The sequence below is a fragment of the Haplochromis burtoni genome, unplaced genomic scaffold (genome assembly GCF_018398535.1).
Source record: "Haplochromis burtoni strain Fernald_Lab_line unplaced genomic scaffold, NCSU_Asbu1 Contig_545, whole genome shotgun sequence".
Lineage (NCBI taxonomy): Eukaryota > Metazoa > Chordata > Actinopteri > Cichliformes > Cichlidae > Haplochromis > Haplochromis burtoni.
In genome coordinates, this window is record NW_024582906.1 from 58,313 (window position 1) to 78,352 (window position 20,040).

At 39.1% G+C, this 20,040-nt stretch overlaps 1 protein-coding gene across 1 annotated transcript in view; it reads left to right on the plus strand.

The window, feature by feature from the left end:
- The first annotated feature begins 4 nt into the window (after positions 1–4).
- The window catches only part of anpepa (alanyl (membrane) aminopeptidase a), a 22,707-nt gene continuing 2,671 nt past the window's right edge, over positions 5–20,040 (plus strand). The window contains exons 1-18 of the mRNA XM_005947663.2: positions 5–3,322; positions 5,542–5,684; positions 5,807–5,955; positions 6,111–6,231; positions 6,785–6,939; positions 7,193–7,306; positions 7,400–7,543; positions 7,629–7,694; positions 9,624–9,689; positions 10,083–10,249; positions 10,765–10,847; positions 11,629–11,762; positions 12,753–12,808; positions 13,901–14,048; positions 14,231–14,322; positions 15,846–15,956; positions 18,187–18,354; positions 18,473–18,613. Coding sequence (XP_005947725.1) covers positions 2,694–3,322; positions 5,542–5,684; positions 5,807–5,955; positions 6,111–6,231; positions 6,785–6,939; positions 7,193–7,306; positions 7,400–7,543; positions 7,629–7,694; positions 9,624–9,689; positions 10,083–10,249; positions 10,765–10,847; positions 11,629–11,762; positions 12,753–12,808; positions 13,901–14,048; positions 14,231–14,322; positions 15,846–15,956; positions 18,187–18,354; positions 18,473–18,613 — 2,687 coding nt within the window. The 5' untranslated portion in view covers positions 5–2,693. The remainder of the gene's footprint in view (positions 3,323–5,541; positions 5,685–5,806; positions 5,956–6,110; positions 6,232–6,784; positions 6,940–7,192; positions 7,307–7,399; positions 7,544–7,628; positions 7,695–9,623; positions 9,690–10,082; positions 10,250–10,764; positions 10,848–11,628; positions 11,763–12,752; positions 12,809–13,900; positions 14,049–14,230; positions 14,323–15,845; positions 15,957–18,186; positions 18,355–18,472; positions 18,614–20,040) is intronic.

Here is a 20,040-nt window from a genome sequence, read left to right on the forward strand (position 1 = left end):
TATATTGATTTTTTTTATTCTATTTTTCTTTAAATTTTATTTTAAAGAGTTTGTACATTACTTTGCCTTTATTCTCAGCATCAGATTACCAGCATATTTCCTCCACTGTAGAAAGCAGATGGTTATTGTACTGTATTTTGTACTCAGTCGTTCCTTGAATTCGGTTGTATTTATTAGCGTCGATTACTAACTCAAACGGAAGACGCATCGAGTCTTTTGCTAGAGAATTGCACAGATGAACACATGAGATCCGTGTATGAATGCAGTAAATGGGTAAGAGTGTGTGGGAGACGTGGTGCAGGACCAAAAATGCCAACGTGAAGCTCTTCTTCCTAAAAAAGCAGCTGAAGACCATCAGCTGTTTCGGTGTGACTGCTCTGACTCGGCTGCTGATTGCTTTCGTTAAGCTGGTGTAATTCCGATCACAGGCTGCCCGGAATGCAGAAACAGTTCATTCCAGTGCTGGGCCACATTATTTTAATCTCGAGTGCCCCCTCTGTGGGCAGGTTTATTGTTGATGTGCATCATGTAAATGTGTTTGTCTGAAGAGGGAGCTAATGAGTTTCAGCAAACTTTAACCTGCCCGTCTTTAAAATTAGTCAGCTTCTGATGTCTCGAAACTTTTTGCACATTTCCTTTGCTGTCACAAAAGGCTGATTATTTCAAGTCAAATTCCAGCTGGGTTTTTTTTTTGTTTGTTTGTTTTGTTTTCAGCTTCATTTGTCTGCTTGTGACAGCAGAGACAGTCGAGTTAATGCACTTGCAGTTACCCTTCTTGTCAGCAGAGGTCCTTATTATCAAAGATTTGCCCTGTTTAAGCCTGCACTGGTGTAACTGGTGGTTTACCTGATGGGCTCCTGTTTTTTTGTTTTGTTTTTTTGTTTTTAATGGCTGAAAGAAAATGCTCCTGAACAATGTAAAATTACCAAGATTTTGCCTTGATTACCTGTAACACGGTCTGATTTAGATCCAAGTTGCAGTTATAATCTGAATGTGTTTCAACTGGACAAATGCAGAGTAAAAGTAAGAAAGGTCTTTGTAGCTGCTTATGAGACTGAAGCAGATGATTTTTACATTTTTCCTTCTACATAACTCTTTAAGACCATCAGCAGCTCTTACCCTGTGGTTATCAGAATTTTTGTTACAATTTAGTCGTTGTAAGTTGTAACACGCATAAAATGATGTATTTTCCACCTATAACGTGCCTTTTTCTCTCTCCAGATACTACAGAATTAGAGTTAGACCTAACCCCAGCTGTGTGATGGATTGGGCCTTCAGAGCGTTTATGAGTGCAAAAATCTTGGTAATTTAATTAAAGCTTGTTTTTTTTAAACCAAATATCCTTGAGAGAATGTGTGTGTATATACGCGAGAGTGCTTGTAGTGAGAAATCTGGTTGACATTTCACAGATTTCTTCCAAAAGAGTTGTGCTCTGTATTGACACGTGAAAGTTCCTGTTGCTGCCTCGCTTGCACGCATCAATCCAAATTAAATGCATTATGAAACTGATGACCTACCTCTTCCTTTCTAAGGAGTAAATCTTGAACGTAAGAGCAGAAACCTGTGACATTCAGGCAGATGTTATAACATCTGGTTCACTTGTCTCACATAATAAAAATGACAGTTGAGTTTTTGGGTTTACTTGTTTTATTGTTGCTGGGGTCTTTATTTGCTTTGGTATCCGATGTTGATGTAGTTTTAATGTGAACAGGAATGTGGCCTTGCTGCCTCAGCTGCTCATCCACCTGACTTTGGCCTCAGGGCGCTGATGGTTGGTCTCCAGTGTTATCAATATGCTCAGGATGATTTGACCACCTTGACCCTCCAACAGCAACATCTGTTCTCAGTACAAATAACCAGCAACACTTCCAACTCCGGCCCTCTTTTCCTGCATTATTCCCATTTTGCCTATTAGTCTCCCTCCTCTTTCCTCTCCTGAGATGAAGAATATGTGCACAGTGGTCACGGTGGTCGTCGTTACCCGCGGTTGGAGCTTTCCAGGAAGTTTAGTGATGTACCAATCACTACGGTCTATGTTCTCCTCCTCTTTTTTTCTTCTGTTTTATTCAGCCCACTCAGCAGTCCTCTCTTTATATACCGTCTTGGTGGAGAGACTTGCATGGTCTCTGTTTAGATAAGAACCCTTGGACCCCTCCTGCTGCAGAGACTTGCTTGCAGAAATTTAAGGAAGAACAGCTGCATTTTGAAACTTTGAACACCTCTTACAATCAAAAGCGGCGATGCTGGATGTGTTCCCCACTGAGGATTTTGTTGTGCCCGGGGGTGTTTGTGTGTGATTGTGATGGTTTGAGGAGTGTTCACAGAAAGGGAATGTGAGGAAGTGTGGGATGGGGTAGGAGAGTGCAGTGTGAGGACTTGCGGTTTACCTAACCCCAGCATTAGTGGCATGACCGCAGTAACCACCTCCAGATGTTTGGGAACACAATCTGACTGATTATTTACAGTGAACATCGCCCTCTTCACACTGCAATGTGTACTCTTTGCTCCTTTGGCAGTGTCAAAGTTAATGCTTAATCCAAGTACAGACCCTTAATTGCTAAGGCCAAGCCCTGTTTATTGGAGGGAGGTTACATGCCTGTGAACAGATCAGACAGCACAGACCAGAGGCAGACTGACTCAGGGAATCATCTCTACCAGGCAAGCAGCAGGACAGACCAAAAGAAGCAGCTACAATGCCACTGAAGTTTGGAACGTCGAAGGCTATCGCCATCGCCTTTGGTGTTCTGACCGTCTCTTCCATCGGCGGCATGTTCACCATGATTATTCTGTTCAAGGCTCAGACCCAAAACATTACCATGACGCCACCTCCAACCCTGCCACCCACCACCATGGCCCCACCGCCAAACATGCGGCTGCCGAAGAGCTTGGTACCTCAGAAGTACGATATTGTACTCGCAGTTCACCTCTACACTAAAATCATAGAGGAGGGGAACGGCTCCAATCCCAACATCACCACTCCGAACCAGACCATGATCTTCACGGGAAACTCGACTGTCCACTTTCAATGTGCCCAAAAGACGATGAGCATCTTTCTCAACAGCAGATACCTGAACGTGTCCTCGCCGGTGGTGTTGAACGAAAATACAAAAAGGAATATTAAAGTGTCTGGAATGAAACACCACGATGATGAAAGTGACTTCCTCGAGCTCGAATTGATGGATCCCTTGGAGACAGGAGGGAACTACTCTTTGTTTTTGTCTTTCCACGGCGAAGTCTCGGATAATCTGGAAGCACTGTATCTAAGCAGATATACTGATGGTATCTTTGACTATGAAAGTGTAGATGATCCAAATGCGGACAGGTACGTATAAAAGCTCTGCGTATAGAATATATATCAATACATTTAATTATTTGTTGAATTTGGAGTTTCTAAAACAATTTCAGAGCTTTTCATTACTGCAACTTTAAAGTTTATGGTATTCCGTACAATAATCGGCAATTAGAGCTTAGAGGGTTTCTGAGAAAGTGAAAGAAATGTGGTCGTGTTTATTCCAGTTGGAAAAATAATCTATATTAAATTAAATCTATATTTAATTTTTTTTTATCTGAAATCTATGAAAGTTATGTAAGTATTCTGTATTTAATGCTAATTTTAGGATTTCAAGATTCCAATTTTTTCTGGAGTGAAAAATAAATACAAAATTTAAGTGTTTGTTTTTTTTATAAGAAAACTATTAAGGGAAAAATATTTGGAAAGGTTTCAAGGAAAATGACATAAAGGCCGGATGCTAAATACAAACTGAAAAAAGTCAAAGTTATATTAAGAAAAATACATAATTAAATAATTTCTTAAATCGATATTTCAAGAAGATGCAACTCCAAATATTAAATGATTAAATAAGTAAATATATAAGCCTTATTTTTGATTTTTAGCATTGTTCAAAGTGTAATTCCCTTTTAATATAAAGGAGAGAAAAAAATATCTATACAAGCTTACAAACTTTATCACTCAGCCATAATAACAGTAATAATTCATAATAAGCCATAATAATATTCCATCAGGTTACAGATGTTCAAGTTTCCACAGTGAATTAATTTCTCAACTTGAGTGTTTTTTAGAAACAGTGAGTCATCTGGATGACTAAACACAGTGATAGCTCAAACACAAAGTCATTTTCTAATATAACAATGATGCATCCCACATTTTTTCAAATCACTATTTATTTTCCACTGACGTGCAGTTCTTTGTGTCAGTTTTAATCTGACATGTAAAACAATAACCCAAACTGACTGTTCATCGTACCCTTATCCTAGATGTTGCACAAACCCATAAAAAATAATTCACAGTGGAACTTTGGCATTAAAGTTACAGAAACTGTGGCCAGGACATTTTTGTCTTTTGATAAAACTGAGTTGGCTCAACTGATTTACACAGCTTAAGATGAGGCCTAATCAAAATGTAGTTAAGCTGGAACCAGTAAGTATCCAACAGAAAGGACAAACAATATCTTTCAGAATGAAAAAACCTGTAATAATAATAGTAAAATAATCCATTCATAATCAATGTTTTTTACAACACGTCGCTAGGGTAACATCACTGATTGGTTACATGTGTGCTTGCACCTGCAGTGGTGTAATAAGTATTTAGTTACAAGTAAAAGTCCTGGCTTTAAAATGTGCCGTAAAAAGAAGTACACAGGCAAAATTTGCAACAGTATCAAAGTAAAAGCAATCATTCTGCAATACGCTCACGATTTTTATAAATATAATCCCAAAGATCTTTTTTCAATAGCATCTTAATCTAAAGACCAGTAGCTTCAAATAAATGTAGGGGAGGAAAAAAGTCAAATTAAACTCTAAAAATAAAAGAAGCTATAAAGCAGCAAAGAAGTTTTTAAAATAAAAAAGTAGCTTATTGTTTTTCTGTCTTCTCAGTTTTTGATTCTTGGATATGGTGTCTCACATTGAACTTAAAGAGTTGTACACTTATATGTTTACACATTTACAACCTCTGATCACGCACTATTCTACAGTGAAGACAATAATTTAATACATGTAACCAGCCCGTTCAGGTGGGGACCTCAACTTTTCAACCGCTACACTTGTACTTCATGTATCCTTTCGTCTTTTTCTTTTTTCTTTTTTACAAGAGTACTGCTCACAACTCTCTCACATCTTTTTGTTTTTACACATTCATACTCATATGAATTTGTGAGAATCAGGCACATCCAAAACCTAACCAAACCAAACCCAACATACATGAACACCTATACATTGAACACCTTGAGATAGTTACACACATATCTTTTTCTCAGTTGTTGTTAACAGCTACACTCTGTCTTTTCCATTTCTCACTCATTAATGTTTTTAACAAGTTATTGTGCATTCTTTAAATGGTACAATATGGCCACAAGATGATTCACTTGCAATTAATGTAACAAATTAGTCAAAAAAGTGCAGCAACATCATAGTTAAAGACCAGTAAAAGCTGTTAGCGATGATAAAAAATATGTTGGGACATTTTGATCCAATTAAAAGAGACCTGAACACTCTCTCGCTCTCTATTCCCTGTATGCTTAGATTCATTGCTGCCACCAATCTGCAGCCAACAGATGCCAGGAAAGTGTTTCCTTGTTTCGATGAGCCAGACATGAAGGCTGTGTTTAAATTGACCATCATCCACAGGCGAGAAACCAGAGCTCTGGGAAATGCAGCCCCTTATGGTAAAAACAAGTTCCTGTGTCAATACGCGATATAGGTCACCTGCTGAGGAGTCAAACATTAACTTTAACAATAGGAGTAAAAGATGTCCTCATTATGTATTTCCTTGTCTCCCTTCTTTCAGAAAGCAACATTTTAGATGACGAATGGCAATACACTATCTTTAGAGCAACACCAAAGATGTCCACCTACTTATTCGCCTTCGCAGTGGTCGACGACAGCTTCAAATCCATCACCTCTCCAAGCTCTGATACTGATCGCGTGGAGATAAATGTAGGCTACATGTCCTGCTGGATGAATCTGATGCAGTGTTATTGATGTTTTTGTTTTTGCCAGTACACTTTGAAAGTCAGCAAAACGGGGCTAGTAGCCAGTGAGGTTTTACTATTTTTACCACTCAGTGCCATTTCTGTGTTTTGCTTGTGCAGACGTATGCTCGTCCTGAAGCCATCAATGCAGGACACGCTGATTATGCCGGTGACATTGCCAGAAAGCTCCTTCGATTCTACGAAAGCCAATTTGAAATGAAATATTCAATGGAAAAAATAGGTAAACTATACCTACTTACATCTGTGAAGGGTCTCAGTCATCCAGGTCATTTTAGTCTAAGCAGCTTGGAAAGAAAGGTGTCTGGACTTCTCGGATGAGAGGTGAAACGTCTTCAAGAAACTTAAAGAAGTCCAGGCGCCTCTCTTCCCAAACTATACCTACTTACATTTCAGTCTTCTTCTTTTATCAGCTCACTTTTGGGGTCACCCGCACAAAATGGTCTTTGTTCAGTATGTTGCTTTTATTGTGGATATAAACTCCCATGAATCAAATGTGTTGAACCCACACTTTGACTTGTTATCCACATTTTATGGCTCACAAGTACTGTTTTTGATTTTTAGATGCATCACTTACTGCTTAATCAAAATACTGTATTGAGTAGCTCATACATGTCTCACTGGGGATAATCTGGTTTTTAATACTGAAGGGTCTTTATGCTCTGATATGAAGCACCTTAAATTATGTTGTTGTGAATTGGTGCTATATAGACCGAACTGAACTGAACTGAACTGATTTGAACAGAATTGTGTCCATTTCTTTGTGATCTCCTTAGACCAGCTTGCACTGCCAGACTTATACCCTGCTGCGATGGAAAACTGGGGACTGATCACATACCAGGAAGGATTCCTGCTCTATCAGGAAGGAGTCTCCTCCCTGTTGCACAAGGAAGATATTGCCACTGTCATTGCACATGAACTGGCACACCAGGTTAGAGAGCAGTAAAACGAATAAAGCATCTGATTTCAGTCCTCTGAGTCATTTTCCTGTTAAGACCACAGACAGGAGTAGCAAAACATATGGTTTTAGCAGCAAAAGTAAAGATCATTCAACATTTTCACATGATAAGAAACACAGTGTTGGATTAAGGAAGTTGTTTTTAAGTTTATTACAACTTTTACAACAATATGGAATAGCAATGCAACCTTTCCTGTGCAATGATTTATTTTTATTTTGTTGGCAGTGGTTTGGAAATGAGGTGACAATGAAATGGTGGAACGACCTTTGGCTGAATGAGGGCATTGCTACCTACCTATCTTACATTGCTGTGGACAGTGTGGAGCCTACGTTCAATATAGTAAGTCCAGCCTTGCAATATCTCTGGAGTTCTGCTAAATGCTCAGGCAAAATTGTTTAAGCTTACAGTCTCGTCCATGTTTGTTTTCTACAGAAAGAAATATCTATCATGAATGATCTCCACGATGCGTTTAGAGAGGATGCTTTGGCCTCATCCCATCCTCTCAGTCCTGCATCAAAAGAGATCAATACGACAGATCACATCCTTGGAATGTTTGATTCGATCAGCTACAGCAAGGTAGCTAGTCAAAGCTGTTAATACACAATTTGCCACCGTGTGTTTTCTACTAACAGGAACATGTAATCTGTGTTCACTTTGTTAGGGCGCAATTGTGCTGAGAATGCTGGCAAACCATGTGGGAGAAGTTGTTTTCAACAAAGGGCTCCAAGTAAGCAAAAATGATTTTCCTTTCAGGTCCTTCCCAAGGCTTAAACGATCGTGGCTCAAGAGTTGGGAGTTCGCCTTGTAATCGGAAGGTTGCCGGTTCGAGCCCTGGCTTGGACAGTCTCGGTCGTTGTGTCCTTGGGCAAGACACTTCACCCGTTGCCTACTAGTGGTGGACAGAGGGCCCGGTGGCGCCAGTGTCCGGCAGCCTCGCCTCTGTCAGTGCGCCCCAGGGTGGCTGTGGCTACAATGTAGCTGCCATCACCAGTGTGTGAATGTGTGTGTGAATGGGTGGATGACTGAATGTAGTGTAAAGTGCTTTCGGGCCAACAAGGACTGAGCAAAGCGCTATACAAATACAGGCCATTTACCATTTAAACTTAAAAACAAACAATAAAACTAAAGGGTTTCACTTGACTGCCAGTCTGCAGTTGAAACTCACTTCTGCCAAGACAATCCAAATGCAGAATCCTGGAAACGTTTTCATGAGAAAATCCAACCATTTTGATGATGTCATGGCTCATGTATCTGGAGCCACGACAATATTGAAAGAGGACACAGATGTAGCAATCGTACCGTTTGATGCTTTAATTAGCTATTAAATCTCATCTAATATGCATATAACTTGTTTGCTTTTGAAACCAAAGTCTTGGCAAATGTAAGGAAACGGAACATTTGTGAAGTCCCCTGTGTGCTACAAAACTCTGAGCGCCTCACAGGCTTTTGAGATGGATGGAAAGGAAGAGCAGATTTGGCTGGCCATAATTGGTGCCAGATAGTGACACATAGGCTTACGTAGCCACAGCTTGTGGCATTACGAAATGAACTCACTAATTTTTGTCCACAGGATCAGGATTTGTCCCACTGTAGCTGTCATCCCTGTTAGTCTGACTTACTGAACTGGGCCACTTTAGCCCCCCTGCAACTCTGATGTTGGAAGAAAATAGATGGGTGGAATTTATGAATGCAGCTTAGCAACAAAGCTTGCAAGTGTTAGCTGATAACTTAGCACTCCAGCCTTTGATCCAAATATGGTAACTTCTGCATTTAAAAAAAGAAAAAAAGACACGGTGGTGGCCAAAATGCTAATAAGGCATCACAATCTGCACTCCAAAACCAGTGGGTGGTGTCACAGTGGTTACGCCCATCCTTTGAATACAGTCTTTGATCCAGCTGTGTATTGTTTCAGTTTAGTCGTGTAAAATGATCTTTGGAAACTTTTGAAACAACCGAAAAAATAATAATAACATAAAGTTGTAATTCCAAAATGGATCAGGCTTCATTTGAAAGGCAACACTTTCTAGTTTCATAAAACTTGTCTGTATATCATGTGGCTAAAATAATCCCAAACCCTCGACAGGTTGCAGGTAACCTGGTGTATTCGAAGAGGTTAACTTTTTTTTTTTTTACCATCAATAGACACCAGCTTCTGTCATACATCCAAATCGAACATGTTGAAAATAAAGCCCTCAGTGCTGCTCTGAACGAAAGCATTCCAACATCTGGTTCGTGTCTGCAGAAATGGGGAAGGCACGCAGTTTTTGTCCACTTGTGTTTTCCACTGCCTCATGCAAAATGAATAAGGGTGTTGTGTTTTCCTTGTCAGATATACAAGGAAGAGGCTAAACGTCTGTTCAAACCTTCATTTTTGTAACACACCAAACTCATTGTGAATGTTCACGTGTATCCGGGCAGAAGACTAAAAACAAAACAAACAAAAAAACAAGGAAAAACTAAAACGTTTTTTACTCAGAGATTTATTACAACATCACATCTCCCTCAGGTCCAACTGCTCACAGCTGCAATTGAATCTTTTCACCCAGCTCTTATTCCAACAGCTCCACGGGAAAATAATTCTTTTTTTGTGCCTGATGCAACTGTGTCCACTGTTACTCAATCGTTCTGATTTGCTCTGCTTTCATATATTTCATAGATGTATCTCAAGGCCTTTCAATATGGAAACGTAGAAAAGGATGACCTCTTGAAGTATATACAAATGGTAAGATGATAAATTATCCAGGCTGTTTTATTCTGCCAAATTTCTGTTGCTTACTCTATGCGTGCCTTGTCATCAAAATCATTCCCACACTTTCATTGCCTGAGGATTAATCACAACATTGTATTTATCCCAGATTTTAAGTATTTTGGACAAATCATAGTTTTTGGTCTGTGTTTTAGCTCATTTAATTTAAAACAATGGCTAGCACATTAAAATGCCAAACAGCAGCTTTTAGAAAGCAAAGACCTGCGTGGTATATTTAGCTCTTTTAAAGCAAAGGGTTCGAAAATGTTCAGATACTAATGAATTCAGTTATCATAAATCATATTTACAAATACATCTGGTTTGGACTGCACATGGAAAGATATTCATTGGCTTGTTTAATGTTGGCAGGCTGCGAATCAGAACCGCGGTAACAAAGCTGTCCGCAACACTGATGACATCGCTGGATTCATGAACCCTTGGACCACCCAAAGTGGCTATCCTGTCATTACCATCAACACTACCAATGGACAAGTCTACCAGAAGCAGTTTCTCTTCAATAACTCTGCCAATTCCTCGTAGGTGTCTTCCACATCTTTCTACAAACTTGACCTAACTTTGTGTAAACCAACTATTTTTTTTCCAGCCTAGACAAATCTGTAATAAAATCATCTAGCTTGAGTTAACATTTTGCACCACTTTTAATGATAATACAGATTAAATAACCATCTGTGGTAAAAAGTCAAGTTATTCAATGAATAACTCACATCGTTAACAAAGTATTGGGCCACAACTGATTTCATTGCTTTTGGATGCGCCTTTGCCTTCGAACTCCATGATGCTGCCATGATGAATCATACAGGGTCCAGACTGGGATACCTCCAGATCCTGGAGACTCTGGCATGGTAGTGGCACAGATTAGGTTATCACAAAGGAAAATAGATTTCATGCTCATGTTTTTGTCTCTAAAATGCTTCTTTTCAGTTTGTGAGCTTTAAAAAGTCTGTAAAACTCACAATTATTGCTCACTTTATTTTCTGGGGCATGTGAAACTACATCCAGTGTAAGATCTACCTGTTCTTTTTCTGTTTAGCAATTCATGGACAGTGGAGATTGAGTTCATCTCAAATGCGTCGTCTAAATTCGAGAAAGTGTATTTGTATAACAACAAGCCAGGTAAGATGCAGGAGAACACAAAGTATTTTTTATTTTACATCTTCTGTTTCAAAGGGAACCAGAATAATGTTTTATTTTATTATTAATGTGGGATGAGACATAATCAAGCCACTGGTTAAAAAAACAAACAAACAAAAAAAACACAAGATTTTTCAGTGAAATGTTTATTTGCCCCAAAAGTTCTTAAATCAGCTACAAAGGCTTTAGATATTCCTGGAATGGAATTTTCTTTAAATGCACAAAAATAAAAATTGGCCAAAGAAATGTTTTGCATATATTTTAGGAGGCATAGAAAACCATTAATCACATACATCGTTAATCATCCTTAGTGTTGCTGAATTTGAATGACATTTGTGCATGTAATGTTGCAAACACATACAGTGTCAGAATAGTTAATCATACAAACTGACTTTCAAGACACAAAAAAGCATCAAAACAACTACAGATAAACAGATGCGAATCCCAAATGCCACCTGATGTGTCCGTGAAAAAATACAGAACAAAAGGAAGCGTTAATGGGAATTTATCACAAAGAGTAAAAGAGTTGCAAAAATGACATCAAAGATATACGAACCAAAAAACGGAGATACAAAAACATCTGGGAGAAGCAAAATGACTGCACACAGTGCATCTGCTTTCAGTTTGGTTGTCTTCATGTTTTTACTTCTTAAGTCTCGTCTCAGTCTCTGTCAAGTTTCCTTTTTCTCCATTCAAGTGCTTCATTTTACTCACTCGCAAATAAATTTAACACATTTTCAACTAATTGATGTCTCGTGAACAGTAAACAAAGAAGCTTTCATAGCTAAGAATGGTGAATGGATCCTGGCAAATATCAACTGCATCGGATACTACAGAGTCAATTACAATCCAGAGAACTGGGAACGCCTTCTAGCTCAGCTGCAGAAGAATCGGCATGTAAGTACTGGGCCACTCCAGTTTTACACATTTTACTGGGTGATTTTTACTGGAAATATTACGACATCTTATCTTCTGAAGCTTCTTTGTTCCATCCCAGGCAATAAATGCAGGGATTTTGTGAGTTATTGGTTGATTATCAAAATAAAATCTAATAACATTTATATAAACTGACAAGGTTATATTGAAGAGAAATAACTTATTGTCGAAGGCAGATTCATTGGACTGCAAAGGTTTTCTAGAGGCTTTAAAGAGCAACAATAAAAGCATCCAAGTTTGCTTCCTTTATTACACAGTGAAGTTTGATAGATTGTGTTGGAGGGTAAGCCAGAGATGCTGTTTGAACAAAGTAGACCAGACCAAGAATTGGCCTTGAACCAAAAGCTCAGAGGTTAACTCAATCCTTCAAAGCGAACATTTGTCGTCGTAGATCCTGAGTTACACAAAAAAGGCCTTACTTGTGCCTCACGTATAACTTTTACAACTAACCTGCTTTTTTCTGGATGTACCAGTCTGTCGTTGTATCAGCAATGTCGTCACCATGTTCACGGATTGTTTGGCTGGTTGATCTGCCACTCAGTTGTTCACGTTCTGTCATCAATAATTCGCGGTGCAGAGAAAGAAAGCTTTCTTAACGCCTGTGACTTTCCATCCAGTGCAACGAACGGGGCAAGGGTTACTATTGTTACAGTTTCTGCTACAAAGCACACACTGACTAAGGCAACTCCTCTTAAACACTTGTCATAAACATACCTGAATTCCCTATGACACTGATTGGGGAACAAAACAAATGGTGGAGGGAGAATAATTTTGTGGACAAACACGGGATAGCAGGAGTAGAGAATTCCAGGTTAGTGGGTGGGAATCAGATGGCAAGGAAAGTCACGTTCAGTAACCTTTAAAGTCTTTAACTTTAAAATGGCAGCTCCCAGGTAAGAAAGAAGTAGCGCTCGGTGGCTCTCTAACTTTGAAACTCTTGTGTTTTTCCAGAGTATCCCGCTGTTGAACAGAGGGCAGCTTATTGATGACGCATTTAACTTGGCAAGGTACTGACTGTGACCTGTTCATTTAATAAAAAAATAATAATGCTGTGCTATTAATATATTAGATATGTTAAGCGATAAGAGGAAACTAGAACGTCATTAAGAAGTCCACTTAACTTAACATGCAGCTTTGCATCAGGCAGTGGTTTGCTGAATATTTAGATCTGGCCTTTTGAAAAACTCTCTTGTTCTTTCAGTATTAGTCACAAACCCCCTTCCAAACCAAACAGCCATTATTAAATGTTATTTGACATTTATTTTACCAAAGAACGTGGCTACTTTGCTCCAGTTTCTAGAGAAGGCATTTATTTGAGATAATGAAGTATATTATATGTGTTTATTGAGATATTGGATTAGCTGGAGCCTGTCATGGTAGGCTACACCCTGGACAGGCTGACACGCTATCACAGAGCTAACACACGCTATTGACACCCTGCTGCTTATTGCAGCTAGCTGGACATTAACCCTGTGAGCTCTTGTTATGATCGGTGTTATCCCCAGCTCTAACCCTACTGTTCTCCAAAGTCTTGGCAGTCGGGGTAAAAAATAAAAAATCCTTGTAACTTACAGGCATTACTTACATTTTCCCCCCAAAAATGCCCTTTTGTTTTTCTCCAAAACTCAGGGTTAGACATGCCAGTGATTTCAACTCATACCTCAGAGAGTTAAATGCAAATAGATAATTTTCTTTAGACAACAACATTTGTCAGCCATCATTATTTTACTCATCCGGTCATCTGTCCAGGATAGGGTTGAGTTTTGTTAGAGCCAATTATTAAACAGGCAAATCCCGACAAGTCACAGCGGGCACTTTAAATAAAGTCTGAGACATTTTGCCGCTGCAGTATTTCTAAAAAAAAAACATTTTCCATTTGATCTGATGCTAACCAAAGACGTCCCAACCAAATTGTGGAGACTTAATTTTTTCATAACATTTAGCTGTAAGAAAATGTGATTGTAGAAGCAGTCCCATTGGAGGTTGTATAAATAAAAATGGCTAAAGCACAGGCGGTGTGTGGATGCTCCAATATTGCTTTTTTGTGAATTTTGAATAAATGGCTGTACTGACTGAGATCTCACTCTTGTTCTAATCAGGGCTAAACTTGTCAACGTGACTCTGGCTCTGAATTCAACCCTTTTCCTCACAAAAGAGACCGAGTTTCTTCCCTGGGAGTCAGCGGTCAGGAATCTCGAGTACTTCATCCTCATGTTTGACCGCTCTGAGGTGTATGGACCCATGCAGGTATCTGTCATCTGTTTTCACTAGTTGTACGTATTTCTTTAAAAAAACAAAACCTTGATGTCTTATATTATTATATTTAACAGGCTTAATGTGATCTTCTGATTTTGTTGATGTTCAATAATTGGAACAATGTGCAGAAAATATTGTATACATTGCCGAAACTCTGCCGTCTCTTCCTGCAGACATACCTGCGGGAACAGGTTAGAGAGCTGTATAACGTCTTCAAAAACGACACGGACGATGACCGCGTCCCACAGAACGATCACTCCTTACAGTAAGTAAGATCTTTATTTTTAAGACGGAATTCATCCTGAGTTAATCGTCAACAGATTTACACATGCTTGCATGTAGTTTACGGTTCATAAAATCACACTCGAGTCCAAAGGTGCTAATAAAAAGCAGATGTGTGAGTTTGTATTTTTGCCTTTGTGCTGTAACAGATGTGTGGTGTGGACTGTGAGTGTCGTTTTAAAGGAAGCAGTTCTCGTGTCATCAAGGATCATTTAAAGTGGTCTGCTTTTATCTCATATAAACTGTTGCAGGGGTGGATGTTCATGTTAAACACGGCCAAGGTTTCAAATAATGACTTCATCAAAAAACACAGGTCTCAGAAAGAAAGAGTGGGGATATCTGTTAACTGGACTGTTCTAGTAACGTATATATAACACTGATGAAGCGCTAATGAATTAATACAGGCTAGGTATTGAGTGAAATATTATGGTTATTATTAATCAGAAGATTTAGGAATGCTACTGGAGCTGATGGGCAGTAATTAATAAATACACACAACACAAAAATGCTTTTGCAGGTACCATGTATTTAACCAAACCCCAAAGAAAAATAACAAGAAAAGAAAAGGAAAACTTAAATAATCACTCCTGCTGCAGCTATTCAATTAATCAAAAACCCAGTGGGGGTGCACAAAGACAACTAAGCAAATTCTTCTGGCTTATACCAAGCAATACAGATTCTCAAAAAACAGTTCCCCATAAATAACACATGTTAACATCAAATCCACTGATCCACACTGAAGGCCGTGAGTTTTGTCTGAATGTCCATGAGAGATGTCCAAGCGCTATTGTCCACAAATGAGGGGAATGGTGTGTATGATTGCAGAAATCAGTGTATTTGGAAAATGGGGACAGAGCGTCGTCTTTGATAGCTTCCTACCCAACCAGTGGAAGCTTCAATCGCAGAATGAGTCCTGCTCCTAGCAGTTCATTGGCTCGCCATCCTTTTTCATACCCCAAAAAGAATAAAACTGTAGAGCTGGAAGTAAGAATGATAAACTGTAAACTGATTATTTGATAATTAATCTTTGTTTATGTGGCACAACAATATGGCATTATAGGTCGACGTGATAATGAGGGTAGAATTAGTCTTAGTGGTATCATTTTCACCTTTCCTTAGAAATTGCCACTTGTTAGTCATTTATTCTTCTGTAACTGCACTTTAAGTGTCACTAAGAGTACATTCAGCTGCTGAAAATTACGCCCCAAGTTAGAAACATTTACCAGGTAAATGCTGAGCAGTCACTGGCTGTATGGCTAGACCACAAAGTGCTACCAAAAGATGACATAAAAGAAAGAAACTGGAAGCTTTCAATGAACGCGTAGGCCCTCTCGGTTTCAAAACCATTGGTAAAACAATTCGTTAGAGAACTGTCAGTGTTAGATGAGTAGTAAGAGTCCATTTAAGGGTTAAAAAACTCCTGTCTCCAAATTATTCTCATATTTGGAAACACTCTGGCATTTCATACCTTTGCATTTATCATACAAAATGTTGTTTCATCCTAAGGTACACCCAGCTCTTAGCCATAAAGCTGGCATGTTCCAATGGACTACCAGAATGCGTAGAGATGGCTAAGCAGAAGTATGCCGCCTGGATGGAGAGCAACAATACCAACAGGTGTGGACTTTTCTAGAATAAGTATCTTTGTTTTCTGTGTCACACTTTCTGGAATTATCCAATGATCATCTAACTGTATTAGCTTTCCATATATTCTGTAGCTTTGCTCTCCGGTAATGATTTAGTAAAGGTATGTGTAATCTAATCCCTCTTTCATGTCAGTTGTTGGTATCTGTGCATTGTGGATGTTGGTAAAGCTGCACTTGGTGGGATTTTCAAGCAATCTCACTCTAATTTTCAATTCCAACATCTTTTCCCAAACAAGTGCTCTGGTGCGCTTACAGCTTGCATTTTTGAAAAGTTTCCAAGTGCAACTTTAAAAAATTGGGACTAAGACTGTATATAAAGGATGGACGTAGCCACAATGACATCACTAATTGGTTAGGGACCTTGAGGCGTGGATCTGACTAAGAACCTAAGGAACAACACGACACTCATCTGCAGTGTCGGGGTAAAGCAGACAGTGTATTCTCTCAACCCCAAACTGGTTGCAGTAAATAGCTGCCCCTCTCCAAGCCTGCTTCTGATGGAGGTGTCTTCCTGTAAAAAAAGGAGTTCTTCCTTCCATGTTTCCACGTGTTTGTTCATAAGGGATTGTCTGATCGCTGGGGTTTTCTCTGTAATATTTGTAGGACCTTCGATTTCCTATACAACAAGCTTTGAGGGTACGTCTATCTTTTATTTACAGTTAAATACGTTCACTGCATGTGCTTGTTACTTCAATGTGGAAATGCCTTTGTGCTTGACTGCAATACTGTGTGGATATGTATGCTCCATGTTATACTGTATACACATTATAAATTAGGGCGGGGTGGGGGGGGGCATATTCTGGATTTGTTATCTTGTGTTCAAGAAAATCAAAATCATCTTCAGAGAAGTCACAGAATAGTAACCAAAGTCTGACATCCATGGATTCTTTTATATTCTTTAGCCTTTATTTTGTCCAAAAATGCTCACTTGGGCCGTGTATATGTCTGACTTTGCCAGATGTGACAACAACTTCAATCTAAAATGAGTACATCAAGGATAAAATGAGATTTAATTAGATTTAATTATGTCAGACTTAGACATTCTGTCAGTTTCTTTTGCTATATCACTATATTAAAAAGCAAGACTGCAGAAAGACAAACAGACACTCGTCTCACACTCATGACTCCAGTATAGTGAACCCAGCACTTAAGCTCTCAACTTAATCACTTACTGTAAAACCGCTAAGCACACTTTGTCTTTTTAATCTGGGGGTGTTGAAAGTCAAGAGGTCGAAATAAATATTTTCACCATGCAAAACATGAACATGAAATGGGAATATAATTCAGATGTGGATACACATGAATACCATATTTCCTTTATCATGCAACTCAGACATTTATGATGGGATACAAATAGACTATAAAAGAGGCTAAAACAGGTCTTGCATGTAGCTGTGCCTCCAAGATCAATAAATGGCCTTCAGATTATTTTATCCCAGTTAATAGATTTCATGTTCCATAACAACAGCTTTTTGTATCAGAAAGAATTAAATAGCCAAAGCTCAAAGTGGTTTATATTTGCTTTATCGCTCCCGCATTCTTGGCCTGCATGTTACTGCAGTGGTTAGCACAGTTGCTGCAAAGCAGAAGGCTGTAGGTTTGAATCTGCTGCTCTGCACGGCGTCTCTACCAGTGGTATTTGTGGAGGTAGGGAAATGAGCATGATTCGTGATTTGTCTGTCTCTACGGCTCTGCCAGGATACCTCAATAACACAAGTTGAAGAAGTCCTTAAGAACCTGGATGGATGGGACATCATTTCACTTTTCAAACTAATTTAGACATCAGGGGACATTTTCTCTTTTAGCATATGGACTTTTCCAAATCTTAAAAAATCTAGCAGTGTTGTGTTTTCATTGAATTTTTGATGGGTGGGCAGATGTTGGACCATGCCATTGGATGTCTTCTTTTTCAATTGTCAACAACGTCAATAATTTGAGCATTTTCTGTGACTTCTGTAAACATCGATATATAAACCACATACATAAACTGACAATGGTCACAGTCTACTATACTGATGAGCCATTTCTATAAAGTATAATGGACTGCATTTTATTTTGGCGGGTAGAGTTTTTTCTTATACTGCTGATGAGATTCCTTCTGAAGCAAAAACATGTGATGTCAGCCGTCCAGCACAAAGAAAAAAATGTGAAAATTAGATGGTCCTGAAATAGGAAAAATAAAGTGTGTGTGTGTGATTCAGCATCCACCCAAACCTGCGGTCTGAAATCTACTGCCAAGCTGTGGCTGCTGGTGAGAAGGAAGAGTGGGAATTTGCCTGGGACATGTATCAGACCTCCAGCAACACCTCGGAGAAAGAGCAGCTCCGTCGTGCTCTGTCCTGCACCAAGAAGATCTGGTTGCTCAGCAGGTAAAGCATAAAATCCTAAAGTGTATGCCACATGTGTAAACTGTTTTAATAAAGCAGTTCCCAATACACATGGGTTTTATTCATTAGGTTTCCAGTAAGAGCCTTCCTTATCTTGCAGATACCTTGATTACACTTTGGACCCTGAGAAGATACGTCTGATGGACGTCGCTTCTACAATTTACTACATAGCCCAGAACTCAGCGGGGCAGGCGCTGGCCTGGAACTTTATCAGAGCAAACTGGGACTACGTCAGCCAAGGGTAGGTTGCTATTTAAACTGCTTTTAGTCCCTCTCATATTGGTTTTTACAGATGCCATCTCAGTTTCTGAGTCATCTCTTTTGCACTGTGGATTAGACAAACATACATGATGCCAGTATTCTTGGGTTGAGGTTGATGATAGGTCACATTTCCTTCAGTGATGAGTGTTTATTTAGCCTTTTTATTCCAACAAATTTACAAGGAGTTTAAGAATTCATGGCTTACCTCAGAACATACACTTATAAAGGTGGAGGAGTTTCCATAACACCCCAGTTAGATGTGTGAAAACTCTGGATGAGCTCAGTTTTTGGCAGTATGACCTCATTTCAGCTGGCTTGTAAAAATGTGAATTTGCTCAGTGGCTTCCTGTTGTAGAATTGCGAGTATATTTCAATGGTGTTGGCACAAAGCAACAAAAACAACCAACCCACAGCAGCGTTTTTCTTTTTTTCCCCTTCTATTGATTTAGTTCAAGAAGACAATAAAATGCAGCACTGTTGCAACCATTGGTAGCTATGTTTCTAACTATTTAACAGGAGGGTCAATGCAAAAAGAAAATATCCATATATGGGATTACCTGGCTTTGTGTGGATATGATCTTGTGGTGTCTGCATTGACCTTATGGCTCTAAGTTTAATGTGATTAAATATTATCTCCTTTTTAGATCTGTTTATCTACGATGGCCTTCTTGAGTGCAGTTTGAAGGCCATAAGTTTTCAGCCAAAAAATGACCTGCCTTTGAGAAAACGTGTAGCCTGTTTTAGGTCGTGGTTTCAGGTTTTTCCTCCTGAATTCGACATGTTCATTCAGTCTCAGCTGTGTCTTCAACCCACTTGCCAGCATCAAACAGACTAACCAAGACTAGATAAGAGAAATCTTTATTGGTGTCCACAGGGGAAATGTAGTTGCTTGAGTGACTTGAAGCTAATGAAGAGCAAAAAAAAAACCATTAACAGTACAAGTTTTGCTAAGAAACAAGCCAACAGTGTCAAGATAACTACAATATTTTTTCAGGATTGGGTGGAGACCAAAACTGAACTAACAGAGTAATGTTACCAGTTTTTGGTTGAAAATGAAAATATGGCGAGGGCTTGGGGTTATATGGCGCCACCACATGTTTCTCAATTATGTTTTGGCTTCTGCTTTATGCGCTGAGGAGACATATTTGCTGCTTCATCACAGAGAGTCGAGGACCTCGGCTGGTTCAGGGGCCAGATGTTTATAGAGCACTTTTAGTGACCTGTGAACAAACTAGCTCGGCCATAAAAAAATCAGGCATTTATAAACAGTCGACTATAAAAATCCCTGCACTGTGTCATCAAGTGCAAAGGTCCTGTTATTTAATCACTTCTTATCATTACCTCTCCTGTTTGTGCTGTTACCAGGAAGTTAAAATAAACTGTATCACAGTATAATTAAAGGGCGGG